General features: G+C 28.0%; 1 protein-coding gene across 3 annotated transcripts; it reads right to left on the minus strand.

The window, feature by feature from the left end:
- Positions 1-1,375: 1,375 nt before the first annotated feature.
- Positions 1,376-27,038, minus strand: LOC107455106 (uncharacterized). 3 transcript variants are annotated; one of them, XM_043040190.3, is made up of 4 exons: positions 26,897-27,038; positions 8,844-8,990; positions 4,390-4,508; positions 1,376-1,569 (listed from the first exon to the last, which is right to left on the minus strand). In XM_043040190.3, exons 2-4 carry the CDS (start codon positions 8,974-8,976, stop codon positions 1,438-1,440), a joined length of 384 nt encoding a protein of 127 aa, XP_042896124.1. In that variant the 5' UTR covers positions 8,977-8,990; positions 26,897-27,038; the 3' UTR covers positions 1,376-1,437. The 3 variants fall into 3 exon arrangements, with proteins under 3 accessions (XP_042896124.1, XP_087015956.1, XP_087015957.1); XM_087159830.1 differs by lacking the exon at positions 26,897-27,038 and adding an exon at positions 12,674-13,063; XM_087159831.1 differs by lacking the exon at positions 26,897-27,038 and adding an exon at positions 12,286-12,318.
- Between the last annotated feature and the right edge of the window lie 309 nt (positions 27,039-27,347).

Genomic DNA, 27,347 nt, shown 5'->3' on the forward strand with positions numbered 1-27,347 from the left:
ATTCCGGTTTGTCCTAAAAAAGTAATCGAAAAAATTTTTTCAAATCCCCGTCGCATGTCTTTGTAAACTTTGTTTACAAATTGCTTATAACTATTATGTAATATTAATTGAAAAATAATTAGTATGTAATATTTTTTAATTACTAGTTTAACTTTTGCAAACAGAATAAACAATATTTGTTACAATGTTTTCCTCCTACTTTGCATGTCTGTAACTGTCCTTGCTTCTTACCATATCCCCCCCCCCCCCAAAAAAAAAATATCCTGGCTACGGCCTTGGCTAAAGGCACGAAACCGGTCTCTCTCCAGATGACATATTCGAGTGTTGCTGACAGCATTAACTTCTTGCCGTCGGTCTTGAAAATGTGGACCTTAAGCTCCACGATTCCCTTGGCGAACGAATAACTGTTGTAGGAGCACTTTATTAATTTGACCACTTTTTTTAAACTCTTCATAAAATAAAAAAGTTCGTTACATTTATTGTTATTAAAAAATACTAGAAATATTTATATTTGCTTTTATAAGATTGATAAAAACTAATTCGCTGATTTATTTTATTAGAACGGATTTAGGAATAATTACGAATAACGGATTAAATAATAATTAATATAATAACGGAATAACGGATTAAATAATAATTATAAATTTATGAAATAACGGAAAATTAAAAAAAATTTTTTTTTTTTTAAAAAGTAAGATTAAAAACTAGGAAATTTGTAAGGCCAATAACGGCATCAACGTGGTTTCTGACAGGGCCCATTTGATGGGATGGGTGGGTACTCTGAGGTGAAAAGATATTGGAGTGTCAAACATCCGCTAATGATACATTGATTTTTTTCTCTTTTGTATTCTTTTACGTTTTATTTCAATTTTTATTATTCTGGTTCCTTGTTATTTTATAGACGTTTGTCATTTTCATATGACATGAGTAAAAAAAACTTTCAACTTCCCAGATTCAAGTCCAAGCCATTTTTTTCCAACTGTGACTTCACAGCTCTGTTTATAAATCACCCACACTGAAACTTCTAAAAGTCTTACATTTTCCATTCTCAATAAGTTGTTAAATGCTAGTAGCATCTTATCCTGTAGTAGGTTTCTTTTTATACAATTATAGAAAGCAAAAAACATCTTTGTCCGTGATAATATTTTAGCCACATAGGAGAACTGCTTTTAATCTAATATAGACAATCAGGATTTTATTAAATACAAAAAGTGGATATACAAATATAATAAGATAAAAGATAATCCAGTAGTAATTAGAGGAAAATTCATTGAATTACTTTTTTTTTATTATACAGCATATTCACGTAAGAAAATCTATACTCTTTGATCATCTTTTAAATTGTTATATAGGTTGCAATAAGCAAAATAGTAGAAACAGTAATGATCATAGTTTATTAATAAAATGCTACATAAAATTTTAAGAAGTTAACACTATTTATTTTTTTAATTTATGAGGAAAATGAGATAAAAATCGGTTTAGTTCAGTAGGTTCCATATCTTTTACACTTTTTTCTGGCATGAAATCTCTCACATTTTTTCCATGCATTTTTAATTCCTCTCTTTTTTCCTAAAAAAAATTAAAAATAGTTATATAAACTAATACAATTTTTATAAACAGAAGAACTGAAAAAAATATTATTGTAATTAAAGGACATTGATTTATTTATCAATTGTCAGGTTTGGCAACAGCAGTTCAGCATTTACCACTAGAAAAAAAAACATTGAAAAAATAAGTTAACATTTTGATTGTTTTACATTTTATGTTACTTTTAACGTAATTTAATCACTTATATTTGATGATTATATTTGATTATTCATATAAATTTTAATGCTTTCATTTTTATTTGCATAACATTCATAAGAAATAGGAGTTTCAGCACTGTGGATCAAATTGTTTAAATATATATACAGATTCATATTAATAGTTATACAATTAGAAATTTGTTCTATTCTATTCAAATTCTATAATCTAATCACCCTAATAGATTATACAGTTTAAAAATCAACCACTTGATTTACTTAAATTACTATTTACTTGATTTATTTAAATTACTATTTACTTGATTTATTTAAATTACTATTTACTTGATTTGACTTACTTGCTGAGCGGTAGCGCTTCGCACTGTTGTGCCACAGGTCCCTGGTTCGATCCTCGGGCCGGGCAAGGTTGACTCAGCCTTTCATCCCTTCAGTGGGTCGATAAATGAGTACCAAGCATGCTTGGGAACTAAACACTGGGGTTCCGCGTTCGGCTGACCACCTGACCGGAACATCTGCTCCTGCACCCCAGAGCCCAAGGTCAAGAAAACTGAGATGGGCACAGTAGGCCTTGGCCCTCTAGGGCTGTCGCGCCGCTGAGTTTAGTTTATTTACTTGATTTATTTAAATTAATATACTTCTCTATTAAAAAAGCCAACAAAACTAAAGGCTCATTGCAATAAGTATAAGTAAACTCAGACTGATTGAGTACAAATTTTAATTATCCTAAAATCATATTGACTAATTGTAATATGAATAAGCCTGAAAAACATCAGGCTAAATAGATAATACTTTTCTCTTTAGCTTTGTGAATTGAAAAAGGACAGTAACATTTGCAAAGAACCAATTTATCAACTAACTAATGACATAAACTTCAAAGCTTTCTTTATTACTTAAAACAATTTGTTTATTAATGGAAAAAATAAACAAATAAATGAAGAACCGATATTCTATACAATGGTAAGTATGAAACACACTAAAACACAAATTCTATTTTAAGCCATTCCACTACATTTTGTAAAATATATAACAAAATAAATTATTAAAACAGAATGTTATATTCATTCGTGACAGGTTAAGAAGCAAAAAAAACATATATAGAGAGATAAAATACAAATACTGAAAAGCAAATTTATAAGAATATTTCACAAGATATAAATATTTGAAAGAATAAATAGAATAAAAGAAACAAGGTTCAAAATCGATAAGTATAAAAGCAGCAGAAAGACTATAGTCGAACCCCTTGAAGTGAACTGCCTGCGGACCCAGTAATAAGTTCTTTATAAACAGTGGTGCAATATATCCATATTTTTTGAAGGAAAAAAATTTCAGCAAAAGACAATAGTATTGTTGGAAACAGTGATTATTAATTAAATAATTTAAGCACTAAAAATAAAAAAAAACAATCAATTTTTACATTCTATGGAAGAAATTAGTGATTTTCAATCTACTACAATTAAATTTCAAGCAGAGTTGACTAATTTTTGTTCCAACAATTAGTAAAGAAACTAGTATTTTCTAGCCCTCATGCAGGAGAAAAACAATTTAGAGACGATTGCATTTCCGAGATGAGTTGCCAAAATTTCTAGTTTTCAACATGGAGGGGATAAGAAGACGATTTGCTGCTTTACAACTTGTTAGCCCTAATTTGAAAGCAAAGAGCATAGAAGAAAAGGTTTGACAGGACAGTGCAAAGAAAAACAATCATTTCTAATCAGAAGTTCTGTTAAAGTTGGAGAAATGAAAAAAAAAAAAGAAGTAAAATTAGAGTTGACTATAAATGAACATTTAATTTTTCAGTTATCCTTTATTAGTGTATAAAATAACATTAGTTAAATGGGAGTTCAGAGGGGACTGTTAAAAAAGTTCACTACAACCGAGTGTTCAATATTCTTTCATATAGTGGTGCTCAACTGTAAAATTTATAACATTATCATACATTTATTTTATAATCTTCTTTTATAATATTTTTTTACTATTTAATGGAATATCTACCAATTTTTAAGAAATACCAAATAAAGTGCAGTTGGTTTCTTTATGAATCTCTCTCTCTTTTAATTAATTTAAAAAGAGAGTTCTAAATAACAATAAACTGAATATTTTAGAACAAAAAAAGTTTTGAACTGATTTCTATAAATGAGGTCCGCTTCATAATGTATTAGTAATACTTACTTAAATATACAAGCGATCAAGCAATAATCTGTACACAAAATCTATTTCAATAGGGATTTTTTTAGGATACTTACTTAATTGTAGAGAATTTTCCAATTTGTACAAAAACTATGAGAATTTTAATTTAACCAGTAAATCAGGAGAAACTGGAAAAATCCAGTAGAGTTGGCAGTTATATATATATATATATATATATATATATATATATATATATATATATATATATATATATATATTATACAACTATTAATGTCACCTTATGAATAATCTATAATAAATTAGTAAATCATAACCTTGCTTTTACTTGAATTTTACATGATTAGAAGCACTTCTAAAAGAAATCTTTATAAATTGCATTTCTTGGTTTTAATGATGCATGTTAATATAAAAGCTAAAAAGACAACATTTTTAATTTAAAAGTAGTCAAATTTCAACATTTAAATAGTAAAAATATTACCATGAACTTATTAAAGCATTTTGTGACTTCTTCACCTTGAATACGACATACATCATGAGAATTGTCATTATCTTTCAAGCATGACAAAAAAGCAAAAGTTTCCTTCAAGCAAGGAGCCTCTATAATAATAAACACTTCATTAGTGGTCTTTTGTCTTTCCTAGGAATCACACAGGAATAAGTTTTTTGATCCTGAACAATGAACATGCATACCACTTTATTACTAATATAATTTTTCTGAATTATCTTATACAGTGAAACCTCCAGGTGAGACCACCTCCATTTATGACCACTTTTGGGAGGCATGGTATTTTTTCCGATGATTTCGCGTTGAAAAAAATCTTCAGGAGAGACCATCAAAACCTCTCACAGCGACAGGGAAAACCTCTGCACCAAATGCAGAAAATGTCAAACAAGGAAACACGAAAAAATATTAAAACAAGAAATATTAACAAAACAAATAAGTAGATTAAAACATAATCAAAATATTTGTGTGAAATTCTTATTTAGAGAGCTCTTTCTGACGATCTCGGAAAGAAATCTACAACCTCGTGTTGCAGTTAGGGTGCACTAAAGACGATATTATCAATGATTTATTTTAGAGTGGAAAGTTAAATTAGAGAAGAAAAATTTATTTGAGAAAAAACTAAGCATCTCAAACAAGCAAACCTTCTTGCTACGCCCGTTAGCTTCTTGGTGTCATTGTTCTCAGCCAAGAGTCAGTTAATGTAAAACAACCAAAGAGTATACACACTCGTTTTTGTCCATCTCCGCAGCGCTACCAGCGCACCCACAAAATAAATGTGTACAGTCCACAATTGTCCAAGTTTGATTTTTATACACCTCGCAATCCACATCGCAGAATAAACCTCTTCTCATTTTTTAAAGCTAACTAACTTTTATAAATGCTAACTTAAATAAAAAAGAATGTAATTGTTTATTTTTTTAATAGTTTTATCATAATTGGCAAAAAAAAATTTTACACATAATTATATCAATATAAATAATTTTTATTTGTGCTAAATTTTATTCATTAATCCAGCTGTCATAACGCCAACACAAGTGGCATTTCCACAAAGAAAATGACACTAACTAAAATTAAAATGGATTGCGAAAAATCATGAACATTTTATAACATTTAGAAGTTAATGGAGGTAACCTCTAAGAATAACCAACCTCCATTAACGACCATTTACTTTGGAACAGAGAGTGGTGCTCTAGAGAGGTTTCACTGTATCTAAACATTTTGCATACAAAGTTAAAGTCTGTTATAAAGGCAATTTCATAATAGTACAGGAAATGATCATTACAGATCCTCCAGTGTTTGCCCTAAGAATTTTTTGAAGGGCGGCCCACCCTGCTTGCCCTTTGATCCCAATAAATATGCTCTTTCTGTAGACGTAAGCCAACATCCCTTAAAAACACTGCCTTTTTATTCAGATGCCATTTTGAAAAAGTTTATTCTTCGTTTTAAATAATTATTACACACTGGTAAAATTATCTCTGTATTTATAGGTTCAATTCTGGTTACTATTGCAAATATTTACTTTGTTAGGATTATTCTCAACTGGTTACATTTTTATAAGCACCTTTTTTCGGAGGCGGGGATATTAATAATTTTTTTATGATATTTTAAATTTTAAAACTAATTTTTTAAAGAAATTTGCCTTTTTTAAAAAAAAATATACATCTTTAAATGTTCATTTTCTAATAATTTTCAGTTTAAATTACAGAAAAAAGTTTTCAAGTTGTTTATCAATTAATCATTTTTTGGCAATTTTTTACTTATTTATTTATTATTTTTTTTGAAGGAAAAAAAAATATGCACAGAGATTACTTACTTTTAGCATGCCTTTCATTATTTTCATAAACTACTAATTTTTCTCTTATTTTGATAATGAAAGAGAATTACCATTTGAAATATATTTATAAAATAGTATGAGAGGATAATTTAAAAATTGTTGGGCATAATATTCAGCTATTACATAATATTACACATTTTGATAAATATTTATGCTGTTAAGTGAGTGCTCTTTTCAGAGAGGATACATCCAGTCCTTTTTTATTCCTGGGAAGAACTCTGGGTTATAAAAAAATACCTATATATAATGTTAAAATAGCAGTAATTAAAAAATTCAATAATCAAATATGTCTCTTATGTCCTTAACACCTATTTTGATCTAAAATATATATCTGTGGTAGGCTGTCTTTTTCTACAGATTTTAAACTGAATTACGTAGCAAAGTACTTTACGAAAGGAAAAAATTTCTATAACAAGAACAACATAGACCTATATTCTTTCAAACTTGACAGCAAAGCAAGTTCCTTTCAAGCAAGGAATCTCTATAATAATAAATTTATTTTTAGCAGCCTTTTTTTTTTCTCTGCTGTCACGACCAGGACTAAATTTTTTGATCCTTGATAATGAATGTGCCCAGCACTGTATTACTAACATAATTATTTTAATTACCTAATAAACGTATATTTTGCATACACAGTAGAGTCTTGATAATCCAAATCTCGTCTGTTCGAGTTTCCCATAAATATGAGCTAAAAATCAGTCTTGCTCCCAAATACTGGCAAACGCACACACAACACTTGGAACGATTACTACAATTGATTTTAAGGCGATTACTACGACTGAATGTTGAAAAACCTGATTGAAAAGCGATATCGTGTGATAAACACTGAAACATGCGAATAGTGTGTTTAAACAAAAAACATTCGACAATTATTTTAAAGTACAAGTAATGTGATACAGTATTATAATTAATATTGTAACTTGGTTTAATGTAGTCAATGCACCCTGATCGTCTAATTTTAAAAATTGCTTTGCTTCCATTTATTTAAATATTTATTAGATTTTAAGCTTTCGATAATTCCAGTTTCTGAAAGTTTGAGATAGGCTGTCCCGTCCACTTCGAATTATCGAGACTCTACAGTAAAAATCCATTATAAAGGCAATTTATAATAGAAGATGAAATTATCGTTATAAGAAAATACACATATTTAATGTTAAAATAGCAGTAACTAAAAAATTTAATTTTCTTCTGTCTTTAACAACTATTCGAATTTAAAATACATGCCACATGTAGACTGTCTTTATCTACAGATTGTAAAATGACTTATATTGCACTTTACTGACTTATAGTGTACTTTAGGAAAAGCAGAAATGTCTACAAAAGGAATGTTTGAATGACAAGTTTCCAAATTTTTATAAGTTTTTGTGAGAAAAAAAATTAACTTAAGTATCTTCTAATATAATTGATAACAATGAATGTTGACTTTAATAGTAAGTTGTCGAAAAGGGAAATAAGGATCTAGAAATGGTCAACAAAAGACACATTCTTCATAGTGCATGACAGGATTTCTGAACATAATGTTATAAAGATAACTTCGCAAGTGGTCAGTCACACAATGTTTTATAAAAATAAGGAGTTAAATTGTAGGAATTTTTTTTTCCTTTTCCAATTTTCTGTATTTATACCAGAAATATATAAAAATGCCTTCAAAAATTTTTTATATGTTATTGTACACTTAAATAGCAGAAAATGTATTTCTTTAAAAAAAATTTGTGTCAAAAGCAAAATGCTAATCATTTTTAATAAAGTAAAGTACTATTTTTTCTAAGATTTTTAACATAAAGATTTAATTGTGTTTATATTTTTCAATCTTAAAATGGAATGTTAATTTTTATTATTAACTGTTATGATCAATGTGACCTGCATTTAAAACTTTATGGAATAAAAAATTATTCTAGAAGTTTTCATAAATAATATATTTATTTCAATATTTTGTCAATTAATTTAAAACAAAGTAATTAAAATTTATTGCTGATATGTCTTCGGGTAAATCACATCTTAACTAAAAAATTGAGCAGAATATGCTTTCTGAACTGAACATGCCTTCCAAAGTCAAATTCTGCTTACAACCCTGAAACAAAACAGTTGCTTCATGCCCAAAACATAAATAGTGGAAGAGCAAAAATATTTCATTATTATACATAATCTGCTAACACAAAGAGCCTTATTATTAAACATTATAAATTATTTACATAACAAAATATATGAATTAGAATTTCAAATGCATTTCTAATACTTTTAACAAAACATAATAACTGAAACTGAGGAATACAAAAGCCAAGTAATTTAGAGAACCGTTCTAACACTTTCCTCAAGAATTTAATATTCAAAGTACTGTGATATTTATTGGTAAATACTTATAATTTTAGGGTTGCAAATGATTAATAAAGAAAAAGTATTCTCAGAAATTTATCCATTTGAACATTTGTTAAAGTTTAGAGTGAAATAGCAGTGCAATAAGATGTCCTAAATATAAAAGGATGTGCACATTATAATATTTTCAAACATATAACATAGATATAAAACATAACTTCCATTACATAAAATTATCAATTAAGATAACACCATTCAAGAAAAAATTTAAAATAATTACCAGAGCTTTTACCACCCTTTGTTGAGACTTGATTATCTAATGACATAGGCCAGGCCTCTCTAAATTTGATTTTTCTTAGACTTTGAGGACGTCGACCAGTTTTTGGTAAGACATACCATCTTGGTAATGACATGGTATATAACTACCCTAAAAGTAATAAATTAAAAACACCAATCACACGAAAGATAACATTATGACAAACATATTTAAAAATAAACATGACAAGAAAGGAAAATGAATATACAATGATTAAATTTTAAAATATACAATATATTTCTGACTATTCAACATTCAATTAATAAATTCATTTAAAGCTTCATTAAAAAATTTCAAACCAAAGTTACTTTTAAAAGAATGGATTATTAGTGAATAAAAATTCATTTCAACCAAATTCTGAAGAAATCACTTATTTATTTATTTATTTACTTTCTGAATTTAAAAAATACTTATTGCTTTAAAATGACTGAATTTAAGTTTTGAGCTACATATTAATAATCAATAAGATTTTCAATGATTGAAAATATTACATTCACATTGTTTTATTTTGATTTTAAAGAATAACAACTGCTGGTAATAATTTCATATTGGTACCTGTTTGTGCCAAATACAATCACTTAGACGCGAAAGGGTTATTTTATTTTTGTCATTTTAAATAAAATATTGTAGAGGTTTGCCCAAGGGTGGCTAGGAGTTAAACTTTTCAAATTGGTCCTCTTCTGTGATTTATTTATTTTATTTTTATTATTATTAATAATTTCTCGCATGCCCGGGCAGTGACAAAACTTGGCAATTATTTTTATGCAGATAACGGTACAGAAATCTTCCTCTACTGCTTTTCAATTACTAACTGACATTTTAATGTGAATGTGAGTCAGTGATCTTTCAAATGGTGTTTGCTACTCTGGGATTAAAAAAATGTTGTTAGACAATTTGTAGCAACTAGAACATCAATCAGCAAATAAATTAGCATTTAACAAAATTAGTTATATATATATACATAACATAAAAAGCTTCAATTAATCTTTTTATGTTATCCTAATTAATTATTCTAATCCAGTGTTTTCACTACAGCGCGAAAACGCGAGAATCTCGCATATTTTTTATATTCTCGCATTAAAAAATTATTACCGCGAGAAATTTGTGCATTCTATAAACCAATTTCAAAATTCGCGAATTTCTAGCATTTTGAAAAAAAATTTCTCTTTTTGCGCCATTTAGAATAAAATCCGTTTCACTTTTCTTCCTGGATCTTTTATTATTTTCAACATCTGTCCCATTATCTAGCTTCCCTATTTACCAGTATTGTTCAGAACCTTTAAGAACAACAGAACACCATCCTTCCGAACCAGGGAACCTCTTTCAGAACGCATTTCTCTGCAACCACTTGTTTACCGTAGGTAAGGTTTCTTCATGAGACGTTCAAATTTTTTGCTCGTTAATGTAAGATGGATAAATACCTTGTAAAGCCAATATCTTCTACTCCGAAACGGACAAATGAAAACTAAACAAATGTGGGTAGAAACGAAACAAATACGCATTTGAGCAACCTAATGAGAATAACTGATGAAAAAGTAGATGTAGAACATTTTCCATATGATGATGCAGCAAAAATATTCAATGCTTTAAAAATTAGAAGATGTTAAAAATGCATTATAATTAAAGAAATGATTTTTTTTCAAGTCTCTTTGTGTTTTTCTTTTTTTTTTTTTTTATTTTTAAAAGCTCACTTAACTTTTTGAAATCTCACCCTTTTTTGATAAAGGTTGAGAAATTCTCACCCATTCTTTTCTGAGATGAAAACACTGTAATCGAAATACTTTCTCACACTTTTAAAAGCCACATCCTGTTCTTAAATCTATTTTTGGCTCAAGTATGCATTTAATTAAAAGCAGGACATTTTTCCCTTTGCTCTCTGTGGAAAAACTACAACCTATTTCATAAACCAATAGCAACTACTAAGATTTCCCCCTTTCCCTAAATTGAGACATTTACGGATTTACTTTGAAAGATTTTCCCTAACATATAACCAAGGAGTGCAACTTTTTGTGTTCACTAGTACGCACTTTCATGACTGCTCTGTCCTATTAATTAATAAATATTGTACCCTCCTTCCCAGCCTAAGACCTGTTTTAATCCTTCCACTCGGCAACGACGTTATATATATATATATATATATATATATATATATATATATATATATATATATATATATATATATATATATATATATATACGGATTTGACTGAATTGGATTTACACATGATAAAAATATAAATTAACAAAGAAGTTTTTAGTAAATTTATTAATAATAACATACAATTAACTCAATGATTTATATAGAACTTAATTACATTAGTTGGGTAGTTAATTACATTAGTTTTTATCAAATTTTGAGAGAGCTTAAAAGTCTTGAAAGTAATAATAAACAGCACATTTATATTCTGTTAACATACCTAAAGGTAAAGTGTAAAGAGAATCTATATGATATCTTTAAACAAAAATTATTGAGATCATTAAGAAAGTATTTTAGGATTTTATTAATTGATATATGGGTAATGGATTTAAATTTTGTGCCTTTTATCATAAAATTCCTAAGTTTTCTATAACGTTTAAATTACCAGTAATAATATGTTTATGATGTTAATCAACAAATTCAAAATATTTCACTTCTTCACAGTGACATTCACAATCAGATACATTAATTTACCTAAATTTTTAGTAATATCATTATAATTAGAAATAGTTCTGCCAAGAGATTTATTATACTTAAAGCTTTTAATTATGTTGAAATCTCTTAATGGAAACAAGTTTTTTAAATTTTCAGAAATATTATGAAATTTAATCTTATTTAAAATAGGGTTTTAAAAGTTAATAATGAAATATAAGTTATCTAAATTTTTCTTTCTATTTGGTGATATTTTACTTATTTTAGCTTTTACAAGATTGAAACAAATAATTTTGAAGTGTTAATTAATAAAAAAAAGCTAATATTAAGATCTTGAAACTTATGGAGGTACATCATTATTCTTAAGGCGGAAAACAAAATATTTCATGGTTTTAATATTATAATGTTTATTAAAATCTTTTTCCATATTAGAAATAAAATTTACATTTAATTTGACATTATTAAGAGTTTTTATTATTTACCTCTACTTTGATTTCATTTGTACGCAAATCTTTAATGTGAAAAAGCTAATAAGCAGAGAAGTTATTAAAGTTAACCTAATCTGTGTATGTTGGAAGTTATCGTTTAGCCCGCATGGCAAAATTGTTTAGTATAAAAGCATGTAATGCTATTTTCGTACAGTAAATCGATTATAATTAAGTAATAATAAAAATCATTCTTTTGCCATAAAATACATATGTATGCAAGACTGAAACATCAGAGTGTAGTTGCAAGAAAAAGAATAGAAGCAAAGTAAGATGTAGCAAAACCACCAACCAGACAGAGGGAACCCATCTCACCTTTTTTTCTTCGCTCTGTAAAATTAACTATGCTTATTTTAATTATGTATATAATAACATGAAATGAACTTTCTTGTGAGATTTGAAGATGATATCCCTTTAGCACAAAATTGCTATGATATTAGAATGATGCTGTACTTACGTACATATTAGCTGATTATGGCAATTACTATAATTTAAATGTTAAGTTTTTTAACTGGTTTTTAATATTAGTGGAATTCGAAAATGCTAAAATATATATTAAAAAAGTGCATCTAAATTATCTTTAAAATATTTTTTAATGGGGATAATATTGAATGCATACTAATTTCAGAAATATATATATTAATCTTAGTAGGAAAGAGTTAAATTAGATAAAGAGTTACATTCAAATTAAGTAAAATTTGAGAATTGAAGACTTTTAACCGAGCGAGTGGGTACTTATCAGGTTCAGCTACAACCATTTGGATTAAAACCTGAGGATCCGTATGGGGATATTATCATAACTACGGCAAGTTGGCGAAGAGTCGCCGAGGAAGGAAGATAACGTTTCTGGCGGAGGGAACCAGTTTTCCTCGGATCATGACGTTTACGCCTCTTCCTTCTCATTGGCTCAAATTCCCTGACTACTCCTTAGAACTTATCGGTTAAGATATATCAGTTATTAAGTAACCGGTTCCGATTTCTTGTTCTTAAATAACGTGTACAAAATATTAGTTCTTGAATAACGTACTCACGGTGTCAGTTCCTAAAGATAAAACAGACGTTTTGCAAACGTCTAATCTAAAGTTATTAATCCTTTTATTCGTTTTTTTAAAAAAAATCTGTTTGACTCAAAATTAATGAGATTACATTTGAATAATAGCTTTAAAAAGTCTTATAATGCACCACAGTTTCTTTTCTTTGTTTCTGAAATATAATTCATATTTGATTTAAACATTTTATTCATTTTTCAATAGGATGAAGATTTAAATGAACTATACATTTTTCAATACAAAATGCATTTAAGATGGATCTGAGGAAAACGTTTCTAAGAAAGCTTAGACATTTAAATGTTTTACTTTAACCTTATTTTTATTAATTTTTAATTAGGATGAAGATCTTATGGCAATTACCTTAAAAGTTTGCAATTTCAAATGTAACGAATTTTCTTATTCCAAATGCATTATAAAAATTCTTCAGAATGAAATACGTATTGTTACGCTAATAATGAACTATAATAGATTTGAGAAATGAGTTAAGGAAGCACTTTATACATTCAAAAAAAAATTTGAATCACTTGTTTGCTTTTTCAGATGTATGATATTTTATTAAATCGTTTTTCGTCAAATTAAACATTTAATCAGAATTAATTTTCAATTATATGATAATTTTCAATTGGAAATATATATAAGACATTATTCACAAAGGAATCGATACTTTTACACAAATAATAAATTAAGAAAGATCTCAAGGCATAGACCTGAGAAAGCAATTAATACATTTAAAGTGCTTTACTTTAACCTTATTATTTTATTCAGTTGTTTGCAGTTTCAAAAGTTATAAAAGTTTTAAAAAAATATTTTTATATATTTCATTATCATACGCAGCACTTTACTTTAACATTATTTTATTCAAATGCAATTTCAAAAGTGATAAAGTACAAAAACCAAGTCTTATTTCATAATTATAAGCATGATTGCTTGCATCTTAAAAAATATCTGTAGTTGATTTATAGAGAAAATTACATTGTCAACAATGTCAACTTTCATCATAATTAACACTTAAACTCGGAAAAAAGTTGTTCGCAAGTATAATACTAGTTTCCATTGCACGTATTTCAATTATAAATTTGGAGTTTAATTTAAAAAAAAAACTATAACTTTAAACGCGATAAAAAGATTTTGTTAAAATTTAAATCAAATCAGTAAAAATAATATTTCATTTATCTATTTAATTATTTATTATTTTTTTTACTGAGAAATTGAAAATAAAAAAAATTTCTGAGAGAACTCCAAACAAGTCAATACAATCAGAATACGTCATCAGGTCAATGCTCTTCACAGTCATAAAATTTTAAAATTAAATTCCTGCTTAGAGTTTCAGATTAAAACTAAAATTGAAAGATTTAATTAAAATTATTACTTAATATTGCAAAGAGAATTTTGTGTTTTAATATTTGTATTACATGATCTTACAAAAGCACAAAACCCATGATCTTAGGAAAATTCTATCACATGATCTTATAAAAATTTGCAAAAAAATTCCCGAATCTTTTAATGAATATTTTTCAAATCTTATGCAATTCTGAAACTGCCGTAATATTTAAAATAAATAAATAAATAAAAATAAAAAAAAGGAATTGAGTCCTATGTTTCGTTTTAAATGTAACCAAGTCGCTAATATGGTAAATATCATTGTTCCTGACATATATAACAGAAATTATTACTATCTCTAATTATTTTTTTCATTTTAATAAGATCATGTGCTAGAGGCGACGAGTATCATGCGTTACACCACGTCCCGTAAAAACGAATGAGCTTTCTTTTCACTAATGTTAAAAGTCATATTTGAAACATCTCGTAACATTAAAGATTTTTTAACAAAATAAAATAAATTAGTATCCACTTTTGTTAGACATATTCCAATAATCAAAAACTTCAAACAATAATATTTAATGACATATTAATCTTTTCTTTAAGAGACGAGTTTCATAAGAAACATTTCATTCACTTGTGTAACTTTTTTAAAATTCCTCTTGACCTTACATTTCTTTAAAGGAAATTTTAAGATGTTTTTTTCGTTAAAATAAATAAATAAATAAAATCTTCATAGTCAGCCGCTATTTTATAATAGATGGGGGGAGGAGCAGTTTTTTCTCAATTTTAGACAATGACGAAGGAGAGAGGAAGGTAAGTTTATGTATTTTTATAAAACATTTTTTATTTACCCATTTCTTAGAGAGATATTTGTTTATTACGATATTAAATATGTATTTAAGATTTTTATTCCCTGATGTATTTTTAACGTAACTTTTCCTTTTTTGCATTTTTAGAAATCTGATATTGGGCAAAATAATGTGTTAAAATGATTTTTCCAAATTCGAAGCTATGAAGTTCAATGAGTTCGAATTTATTATTTTATTACATAGAAGCAAACTGAAAATTGTTTGAACAGTATCTGATGTATCAAAGGCTCTAGGATGGAAATTACGTCTGACGATTCGTATGCATTGCGTATCCCCTGTAGCTTGTATTTTTAAAACAACCCATTTCAAAAATCAATATAATTTATTATTTTACACGTGATAAGCTTTCCAAAAAGAGTGGACAAAAAAATCTGAGAAAATTGTGCAGTACTTTCCCAAAAACCAGGCAAATTTTAATTCAAAAAGAGAAGTCCGAATATATTCATTAACAAAGATATCAATACAAGAATGAGTCTTTTTATTTAGTATTTATGGCTCAACATCTTTATCAATAACACTGTTAGAAATGTTTTGTTATTCGTCTCAAGCTATTAAGTCAAAAATCTGAAGGAATATTTATTAAAAAAAAGAGTATGATTTTGCTTTTTAAATCGTGTATTAAATTATTATTTGCACCCGCAGTGATTAAATTGCATGTCTTAAATGTGCCTCTCAAAGCAGGGAAACTGCATCTTAGTACGAGTAATAATTTGTCCTGCTAGTTTTTATTAATGAAATATATCTTTGCTGTTATAAACTTTCAATTAAAATGAGCAATGATGTGTTAATAAACATTGAAAATACACAGTCCAGTCACATTAATGTAACCACCTGTCAAAATCCAGAATTACCACCTTTGGCAGAGCGAACCGCTGCGAGACATGCAGAAAGATAGTCAATTAGGTTTCTGAAGGTGTTCACTGGGATGTTGAGCCATGCCGACTCCAGTGCCGTGGCCAGCTGCGCTAGATTACGCGGTTGAGGATCCATGGCGCGAACAACCCGATCGAGGTGGTCCCCCAGATTCTCGATTGGATTTAAATCCGGTGAGTTTGCTGGCCAGGGGAGTACGGTAAACTCATCCTGGTGCTCTTCGAGCCACGCACATACACTGCGAGCTGTATGATACCTCGCATTGCCCTACTGGTAGATGCCATCATTCTGAGGAAAAATCATTCGCATGTAGGGGTGGACATGGTCCGCAAGGACAGATGCGTACTTGTGCTGATCCATCGTGCCTTCCACAATGATGAGTGCATCCAGTGAATGCCAGGAAAACATTCCCCAAACAATAACGCTCCCTCTTCCAGCCTGCAGTCTTCCGGCAATTGTTGCAGGGTGCTTGCTTTCAGACGTTTCTCGCAGTATACGCCAACGTCCATCTGTGCGATGTAGCATAAAACGTGATTCATCGGAAAAAGCCCCCTGTTGCCATTCTGTGGGTGTCCAGTTACTGTACTGGAGTGCAAATTCCAGCCTTCGTCGCCGATTAACAGCAGTCAGCATAGGTGCATTAACCAGGCGTCTGCTGCGGAGGCCCATGCGCAGCAACGTTCGCTGAACAGTGGTTGAGGATACACTCTTGGTAGACCCTTGATTCATCTGGGTGGTCAGTTGCTCAACAGTTGCACGTCTATTCGCCTGAAAGCATCTCCATAGCCTTCGTTCGCCTCTGTCATCTATGGCCCGTGGTGCACCACATGTGTGTACGCCACTTGTTTTGTATAGTGCCATTTTGCCATGCACGGTATACTTTTACCACGGCAGCACGCGAACAGTTCACAAAATCAGCCGTTTCCGAAATACTTCCACCATTGGCCCGAAAGCCTATAATCATGCCCTTTTGGACGTCGCATAAATCGCTACGTTTCTGCATTACGCCAACGATTGAAATGCTTTCAGATGCCTTAGGACATCCTATATATACAATTCACTGTAATGTGCTGTCACCTGCCTTCTGTGATTGGTTATTTCACGTTGAGGTCGAAAGTAGGTAGTGGTCACATTAATGTGACTGGACTGTGTATATGGATTAGCTATCTTATTAAATCTACAATATAGTAAGTAAAAATCCAATTTAATATGTATAAAAAAATTATTTAATATCTATGTATCGGGAAATTAAGTTTGTTTTTCTCTTGTTTTAATCTAGCCATGCAGTGTTATTGTAAGTTCCAAAAATCACAATCATATGTGATGCCTTCAACTAGCAAGCAACATTATTTATAAAAGGAGATTTTCGATTGCAATTGCTAAGAATACAAAAGAGGATCAATTTCTTGATTTCAGAGTTGTAAGAAAATGTAGCTGCACCACAACTAATAGCTAATTTTCTACAGAATTTTTTAACTTCTTATTTGAAATATTCTCGAGCAGCATGACAAATAAAAAAATTTGTTTCATTCCGCTTACGAGTAGTGTCTTATTTTCCACCCCTATTCTTATTATCAGGGGTGATTGTGAGCCCAATTAAAAAATCCTGAAAATTTCCTGAGTAAAATCATTAATGACGCATTTCAAAAAATTAATATCTTTATAAATTTAAATCATTGATATTTTCACAATGTGAAAGTCTACATAAATTATATGCAGCATAATTTAAATTAATAATTATGTATTTAGTTTACTTTTATCTCTAATCACATTTATTATTTTACCAGAAAAAATATTTACAAATGAAAGAGATGCCAAGAATAAATTCTAGTTCTAATATTTTTAAATAAAATATACAAGAATTTTTATACATAAATGTGATAGATGATTTCTGTAAACTTCTGGACTGTGGATTTCCTGATCGCGGATAGCGAAACATCTGGAAACCCGGATTTTTTCCGGAGCACATTCATCTCTGTATTATTTTCAATTTAAAAATAGAAAGAGAGAGAGGGAGGGGGGTTTACTTTAAATAGTTTGTAAAGAGAGGCTTGAACTAAGCAAAGTATAATAAACAATAAGAGAAATTATGCTATGTTTACAAATATTTCGAATAGTCGAAAATAATATTTTTTATTATTAAATAAAATGCAACTTGCAATTTATTTAAATCAGTAATTTTGACATGAAACTCAGGTTATATATCTTAATGATTATAATTTAGCTCATCTCATTTGTAATCTTATATAACAATTATAAATTTAATTTTTAACAATCTACATTGAACTTTTAGTTATCTATTATCAACCAACAACCATAAATTCCAAGGTCAGGGCTTTATTGCTAACATCCGCTGTAGCACTTTCGTCATGGTGCAGGGATTAGGTTCGCAAGTACCATATGATTAATGGATGGGAGGTATTCTTTGTGTGTTCATTGATAAGATTTGGTTTTGAAATAGTCAAATACTATATAAATATAATACACCATTTCTCACAATATATTTTAATAATTCCTTTAAAATGTCCATTATAAATGGCAAAATTTCCTATAATTTAGATAGCTTTAGCAAATTTCTTTTTCTCCATAAATGCTTATAAAAAGTAATGCTTGCATTAAGCTTTCATTTTTATTTAAAAATTCTATCATAAATTTTTTATTTGAAACTTTCTTCATAACCACTTATCATCCCACTAAAAATTAAGCATGCCTAATAATATTGCGATCCAGTTGCAGACAATAGATTCAGACTAAAGGCATTTGATTTATATGTAAGCATAAGTAACTTGAAATGTTAATATTAGACAGTTATATGGGTGATTCTTTGGAAACATGACAATTAGAAGAAGAAAAATTTCAAATTTAAAATCTTCAAAATAATCTTTTTTTTTTGTTCATTTATTTAGTTGCATTTATTAATATCTTACAGACCGCAGTGTAGTTTATTGAAATTTGTTTAAGGAAAAATATTTAATTGGTGTAAACAATTAAATCTTCAAATAGAGCAAAATTAGTTGCAAAAATTTTAAAAAAAAAGCTTTTCTTGAAGTTTATAAATACAAAAATCAAATAAGAGCTAGGTCGTAGAGAGATTTTGTAATCTGACTTTCCTAACTTTTCAATAAATTCTGCATTCAAAATAATCATGTCTATAAATCGGAATTGTAAAAAAATTAGCTCAACTCCGATTATGAAAATGATTTAGAGGAATGTTTATAATCATGAGGATAGAAATATTACTTTTATTAATCTTACTACAATCGTTTAAATTATTACTTATTACAAAATTAATTTATAATCTTTAAACGTTTTTGAGCCTATTTTTTTTTTTTTTACTAAAATATTAAAAAAGCACACATAAAGCTATTGAGACTGAGGGACAATCTAGCTATTGATTTCCTGGAAACAGCAAAACGTTATGATTAAATGAAAATAAATAATATTAATTGCGAAAATATAAATCACCTTTGAGATAAAAAGAAAGGGGGTGAGGGAACTTAAATGTTTCTGTTACTTTTATTATTCTTTGTAATTCATTCTATTTTCACTTTCAAGGCGATCTTTCAAAACTATTTCGTATTTTTACAAACTTTAATTCCTGATTTTGATTATTTTAAAATTAATATTGTCTATGGAGCTGTAATTATTTCTAAAAGCATAAATACATTACAAATAACAAAGTTAAACGAATATCTTTTAGATTGATAGGTTCATATCATTGACGCATAATTAAAAATATTTTTTTTTTGTAAAATTACTTACTTTTTAAATAATTACATCCTAATACACTTTTATAATTAAAAATGTATTTATAATTATGATTTCATGTCAATCCATATTAACATTTCACCAATTTTTATAGCAAATAATACATATTTATAAATTATTTAATTAAATATTTAACAAATAAGGTATCCTTCAGCTCATAAAATTCCTAAGTCAAATTTATTAAGCTAAGTTCTAAAGGTAAAAATTAAATTTAATGTATCATGGTTAGTTTCCTTCAATATTTATTACAGAATCAGCTTGGGTTAAGACATTTATTTGTTATGCGTGACTGTGCATTAATATTTTTTACAAATGCATGTCTTGAATCTAAGATTAAATGAAAATTTCAATATATTATAGGTCGGTGATTGGCTTTCTGAAAAATTTGGAGTCGAAAATTTCAACTACCAACTCTACAACTATGGTTCGAAAAATATGAAAAACTGTTTTAAAGATAAACTAAATATATAAAACGATTAATTGTAAAAAAATGTATTAAAAATTCCTACATGGGTTTTTTAAATTTATTTTTGGAGAAAGCATAAATTATTAATAGAATAAACTTTATATTGAGAAGGAAGAAGAGTTAAAATATCTAAAAAATATAATTGATAAAAAAATTGACTTTTTTATACTAAGAAATTTATTTGTAGTATACTCTATTAAGACGGTTAACTGTAATTAGCATTTTTTCCCAATTTTTTTTATTATTAAAATCTTTCGCACACTTATCTCTCACTTCCTTTGTGTTAGTCAATAACTATTTTAAAGTTGCTTAAAGTTAAAAAATTAAAAAGTTGAAAAAAACGCATGAAATTTTATCTTACTTGCAGCAGGGTTCCCACGATCTGGAAAATGTTTCAAAGTGGTCGCAAATGTGAGATAAAACTAGATATTTTAAGCAGTTAAAAATATTTAATTTAAAGGAAATATATATTGGTGGAAAAAATAACTCAAGAATCGAATTTACGAGTGAAAGATAAATTTAAGCATTTTTCAGTAGTCTTGAAAAATTTTAGCTATCACTCATTCATTATTTCCAGTTTTTTTTATTTTTTTTTAAGAGTTTCATTTAATATAAAATTTAATAATAATCATTTAATAGAAAATTGTTAGTTGTATGGTGGAAATAATAATAATAAAAATAAGGTTGAAAAAATATAAATAATAGAAGAAATAATAATAAAAAGAAATAAGGCTTTTCATACCTTCAAAATTTGACGTAAATCAGGCACTTATGCACCAGTAATAAAGTCGGACATTCGTTGATCATGAAATATCGATGCATTTCACTCAATGAGATAGATATGAATAACTCTGTATCAATTTGCCCTTTACAACACTATTCTTAATATGCTTGCAATAAATTTTACTTATAAAGTTTTTTTTTCTTCAAAAACCGTACTTTAAATTACTTTCAGATAGAAAAATTTAAATAATAGAAGTTATTTAAAAAAATATAACACAATGAAAAACTTTTAAAAAAATACCATAAAGCTTCAAATTTAAACTACTGAGTTCCACACAAAATTTTCTCCACCCTCATCCAAGAAATTCGAAATTCCACATTTTTTATTAGATTTTACAGTAATTACAATTCATTTTATGTAACATAAATGCGAGTGAGTACAATGTGGAATATTTTTAACTAAAGAAAATTTTGCAGATACTAGACTTAATAGTTTTTTTTTCTAGACTTAATAGTCTTTATAGACTTAAAAAATTTTTTTTTTCATATTTTTTCGTTTTAAAAATTTTCTTATTTGGTTTTTTCAGCAGTCAACTTATACACCTGACATACCAAAAATTACAAGTGCGCAATCAAAAATATAGCGGGTCGACTTACATAACTGGTATATACAATATACAGAATATTATATTTTTACAATTGGGTAAATTATGTTATAAATCTTCATTGTAGTCATTAAACTTAGGGTTATAAAAATAACACTTGCTAAGATTAATTTAAATCATAAATGTATAGTTTAATATCATAAGCACAGAAGTTTCGAAATAGGCTATCTTACAGAGCGTGTAGATACGTTGATCAAAAAATGACGTTAATAAAGTGTGACAAAATAAAGATTACAAGTGAAGCAGGATGTAATGAATGCTATTCGGGGGTAATTGTGAGCCCAAGTCAAAATTCCAAAAAATGTCGTGAGTTTAAAAAAGAAAACAAAAAAAGAAAAAGCGTAAATTGAAACAAATGTAAACAAGGTTTTTTTTCCTTTTTCTCAACATTTCTGAGTTTACTTTTATATTTAAAATTTTTATTTATATTTAAGAGTTATATTTAAAATTTTACACATACCTATACCATTTACACATACCTATGATGACCATGAGAAGTAATTAAAATTTACAAATATGTTTTTCTGGAGTTTATGATTGTAACAACTAATTACTGATAAAAAATGAATATTTATCATGAATATAAGCTTATAAAGTATCTCTCTGGCTCTCCCTTACAAACAAATGAAAAAAACTGTGTTTTTAAGTTCCACCTTTGAAAATTTGATTTCCGGAAACTTCTGTGATCAATGATTTTTTGAAACGTCTAGACCAGTGATTCTCAACCTTTCTTTTGTGGCGGCACAATTTTAACGATTTCGAAATTTGCCGGCACACAATAAAAAAAAATTAGTTTAAAAGTTGTTTACTTACCTATAATACACTGTGTTAAATAGTTAGTGATAATAATTTTGAATGTGAAATAAAATAATATGTACAACAAAAGCACGTTTATTAAGAGATAATTATTTCTTTCGACTAATTTTGTATTAGTTGGTAACAGTTATTTATTTTTTTGCTAGTTATTAATTGTTAACTTGTTTTCTATAGTTATTAACTGTTAGTTTTTCTACATTGCTATTTTTGTGTGATTTCTTGTTAACTAGTTTTTTTGCTAATTAATTGTTAGCATGTTTTTTTGTTAGTTATCCTTTGCTAATTCACTTTTATAACTATTAATTGCATAGCTTACTTTAATGATTAGCTTTTATTTCCGTTTGAAAATCATATTTAGTTTTCTTTCTTTTGTTAATTAATAATTTTAATGGTCATTAAATTTTCTACTTATTTCAACATTTTTTGAAATTGCCATAGACAATTTAAATTTAAATGCTTCCTTCTTATTTTAACTTATTTTGAGATTGTCAGAGACAAGACAATCGATGACAAAGATTTTCACGCTGTTAAAGCCCGGAGAAATTGTAAAAGTATATATATATAATATAATGTATATATATATATATATATATATATATATATATATATATATATATATATATATATATATATATATATATATATATATATATATATATATATATATATATATATATGATATTATACATAATATACACTTTTCTTTAATTTAAACTTTACTCGTAATAAAAAAAGCATTTTAATTTTTATTGTATCATTTCTAATATTTGGCGACACATTTTAAAAATTTGGCGGCACACAAAAGTGCCGCGGCACAGTGGTTGAGAATCACTGGTCTAGACCTTCGATCTCCGGAAACTTCCGGAGATCGAAGATCACTCTGTTAGCGAAAAATCCGGATTTTTTTCCGGAGCACAATCAGCCCTGACTATTTAAATATTTTTATCTAAGAAAATCAACTTCTGGAGTCGACTTGCTAAGAAAAGAATTATTTACTGATTTGATAATAATAAAAAACACGGTATTTTGATCTGTTCCGCAAATAACCAAACAATTTGTCGATTCGGGAAAATCTATTCAGCTTCAGTATTTTTCATTTTGGAAAAGCTATGAGTTTTGGAATTATTGGCTACACCTGAAGTTTAAGCACATCATAAATAAATGCTAATAATTAGGCTAATAATATGATAATAATTAAATGCTAATAATACGTAGCTGGTCCTAAAACTTGGCTGGGTCCAGTTATTCAAAACTAAACAGAAAAAAAAAAATTCTAGGTGTATATATGTATAAACTACAGACGTAACTTATGATGGACGATGGGAGCTACCTAAAGCATTTGCAGCTGTTAATGTTAAACCTTGTCATTTTCAACTACACCTAGAAGATAAGAGGATTCCTAAGTCAAGCCCAGCAACCTTATCAAGTCGACCAAATTCGATTTCGTGAAGAATTTTGTAGTTAAAACTAACGCGTATTCGTGGGAGAAGAGAAAAACCGTCCATTGTTAGCCTGACGGTAAGGGAACTCAACCGGAGAGAAATTGAACACATTGCATCGCTACCAATAGATAATTTTATTCCGTTATGCTTCAGTTTTATGTAAGCACGAATAATAAAATTTCCCGAAAAAAGTTTATTATGTCAGAAATTAATTTTTTTAATAATATTTTATGGATGTGTCCTTCTTCTCAATCTTAATGTAACTTTCTGTATTATTGATTTTATTATTTGAATTCTTCAAAATAGAAAATTCGAAAGACTTCAATCTTCAAAGAAAGACAACCAGAAAATAAATAACTTATCAAATGCGAAAAACAAGAAGATTTTCACCGACATCAGAATTTTTCAATTGAAATTGTGGGATTGATGAGAAAAATTTAGAGGAATCGTATTTCACCACTCTTAATGACTTTTTATCATATTTCTTTTATATTACATGTATAAAAGTAACAATTTAAAATTTCTTAAACTAAGGAACCTTATTCGAAAGTGAATAATAAGAAAGAAATTTTTTTAATTTTATTTTTCAGTTTCAGTTGATATGTAATTAAGATGTGTTAACGTTCACTGCAGATTGGTAAGCAAATATATAAATCTTCAACGACGATTAAGTGCATTATTTCCATCCTTTTTGTTAAAAACCTTTAAGGTCGTAATCAGCTATATGGAATTAATAAATGAGAAGTCATAGAAGGGGAGAGGCGAATTCGTGAAAGCAGGACTTTAAAACTAGTTTATTATATGAACCTTATTGACCCTACCCAATATTTATTTCTGAGATCAATTTTTGAACTCAGAAATAAATATTAGGTTGGGTCAATTTTATTGAAGGCAAATGCATATAATTGATTTATTACATGGCAGTTCCTTCCTGGCACCCCCCCCCCCCGAGGCTGGCTGAAGTATTAATAAAATATCAGAATCTAGATGTCTGAAAAACCATGAAAAAAAGATTAAATGATTGAACCCATTAACCCTTTTCTGTTGACACTAGATAAAACTTCTTTTTAATAATTAATTGAAGACTATAAGTGTTATTTATAGAATTCGAAACAGAAGTTAATACCGAGAAATTATTTGAGCAAAAAATATGTTGAAATGTTAATTATTAGGAGTTCAATAATTTTTAAACTATTTAGTGCCTCTGAAAATTAGTTCGTGGATATCAATGCATTAAATGTTTACATAAGGCGTTTTAAATTGTTACATGCGTAAAATTATTACATTTACAAAATCGGAGTTCCGTCGAAAAAAGTTGGATCATACAGGGTTTCATAATCGAAAAAAATTTGGGAATCGCTGTCGTAATACATACTTTTTTACTTGATTGAATGCTCTTATTCTAAAAAAATGTAATTTATTTTGAATTTTATTCACCCTAATTATTAATGGAAGTTACTATTACGAAATAATTTAAGTCATAAAAAATTTAGTTGATAAGGAATATTTTTTCAGTCATGAAAGCATAACTTCAGTATTCAGTATTGAGGAAAGGTAATAAATTTCCTTTCCTCAAAGTCCCATTGAAGGCGGCGTGATAATTTCACGGTCCTTTCTGGAAGATGAACTTTGACCTTGATGAATTTTTTCCCCAGAGCAGCTGTGCGGGGAATGCCTTCTAAGAAAAAGATCATGTGATGCTTTGGCAAGTTTCCCGCCTAACACGCCAAAACTAACGTTTTGATTGGTTCGATAGAAAAGCGCGCACTTCTGTCTTTCAATATGGCTGAGTGGAAAGTTTTGCAAACTGTCTTTTTTGTAAGAGTTTTTATTTGAATTAATAATTTATTAAAATTGTCTAATTTGTAATAAATATAATTTTATTTCTTAATTTCAAACTCCTTTTTTTTGTTAATTTAAGATTTGTTAATTAAGATTTGTTAATTTAAGATTATTAAAAAGTTACTGTTTATTTTCCCCCTTCTCTTTCGACTCGATGTTTATTCGTAAATGAAGTAAGTTTTTTTCCCTGTATTTTAAAAATTTTATAGTGTATAATTTAGACGTAATGCATCTTTATTTTTTACTAATTATTGTTTTTTTTTAAAAAGTAAATATAAATTTAAAGTTAGTATGATTTTGCTTAAAATTTATGTTTAAAAAAAAACACCATTTACTTTGCTTAATTTGTTTAAATAAGATCTAAATTGTATAGAGTATTATAATGTTTAAATACTGGAAGAAAAAGTATTATGTATTCAGTTTTAATATAATAATTATTTTGTTTAGAAATCGATAACCATAAATTGAAGTTTAATTAGAAATTTCTCCGAGAAAGTTTAATTCAATTAGTTATTTAAAGAAAAAAATAGTTTTGTTTCATTGAAAACGTTACCTTAAAAGCATAGTATTTAATATGCAATAAATATAAAAATTATTACGTTTGCCAAACTTTCCATTTCGAATTAACAGTTAAAACTTAACAATTTTAAAATGGATTAGCCTACTTGAATAGAGTTTCCATAAGTAAGTGTTTATTTATGTTTATCTTTGATTTTCTACTTCGTTATCCTTGTTTCTTTAAAACCCAGATTTTTCACTCTTGAACTATGTTTACATTTTGCATGCGATTTTTTTTCTATCTTCTGTACCTGTTATTTCAATTTCCTCCCCGTTCCTGATATCACGACGGTAACACCGTTCTTTTTTGGTCCTCTCCTCTTAGAGAGCGCCTTTTCTTTCCCCCATCTTCCCCCTTTCCGTCGTGATGTCATGATCGGGTTTCTCTTTTTCCTCCTACCCCTTGGCGACCTATCCAAATAGGTCGCCAAAAAATTGGCGGCACTTGGCCTTGCCGTAGTTATGATAATCATCCCATCTGTATTACAAGAACAAAAAAACTTATTTACCTAAATAAATTCAGTCCATAAACATAGAAAACTTATATATTACCAAATATTTATTTACACTAGGAATTTAGAAATGTTTCGTCTGTTTATTTCTGCCCAAGCCGTGGATCAAAAAACTAAAGTTAAGCAACAAATAAAATTATAAAGCAGAATGTAGTTAGATGGCGCTGTCAGCGCTAGATGAATATATGCACCAGATTTTGCTAAAAATGGATACGATTTTTTTTTAATAGCTGTAGTATAAATTGCAGTCAAATTAACTAGTGCAATTTTATCCCCCTTCCCTCTCCTCCTCTTTTCAGTTGTATGGAAATGTATTATATTTTCCCTTTCATACCATTTTTCGTATTTAATTGTCAAAAATATTTTTTAAAATTTCTATGACGCTTTCCTTCTTAATGCAATTTCGAGTTCATCATAGTTTCCTAACTTAAAAGTTTTTAATCTATTT

The sequence above is a fragment of the Parasteatoda tepidariorum genome, chromosome 3, assembly GCF_982258835.1.
Source record: "Parasteatoda tepidariorum strain Cologne lab strain chromosome 3, Ptep-v5.0, whole genome shotgun sequence".
NCBI classification, from domain to species: Eukaryota; Metazoa; Arthropoda; class Arachnida; order Araneae; family Theridiidae; genus Parasteatoda; species Parasteatoda tepidariorum.

Coding starts and splice junctions, on each gene's coding strand:
- LOC107455106 (XM_043040190.3), bottom strand. CDS start 8,976: ATGTCATTACCAAGATGGTATGTCTTACCAAAAACTGGTCGACGTCCT. Junction 4,509..8,843: donor AAAGGGTGGTAAAAGCTCTG/GTAATTATTTTA, acceptor TTATTATTATAG/AGGCTCCTTGCTTGAAGGAA. Junction 1,570..4,389: donor AATGCTTTAATAAGTTCATG/GTAATATTTTTA, acceptor AATTTTTTTTAG/GAAAAAAGAGAGGAATTAAA.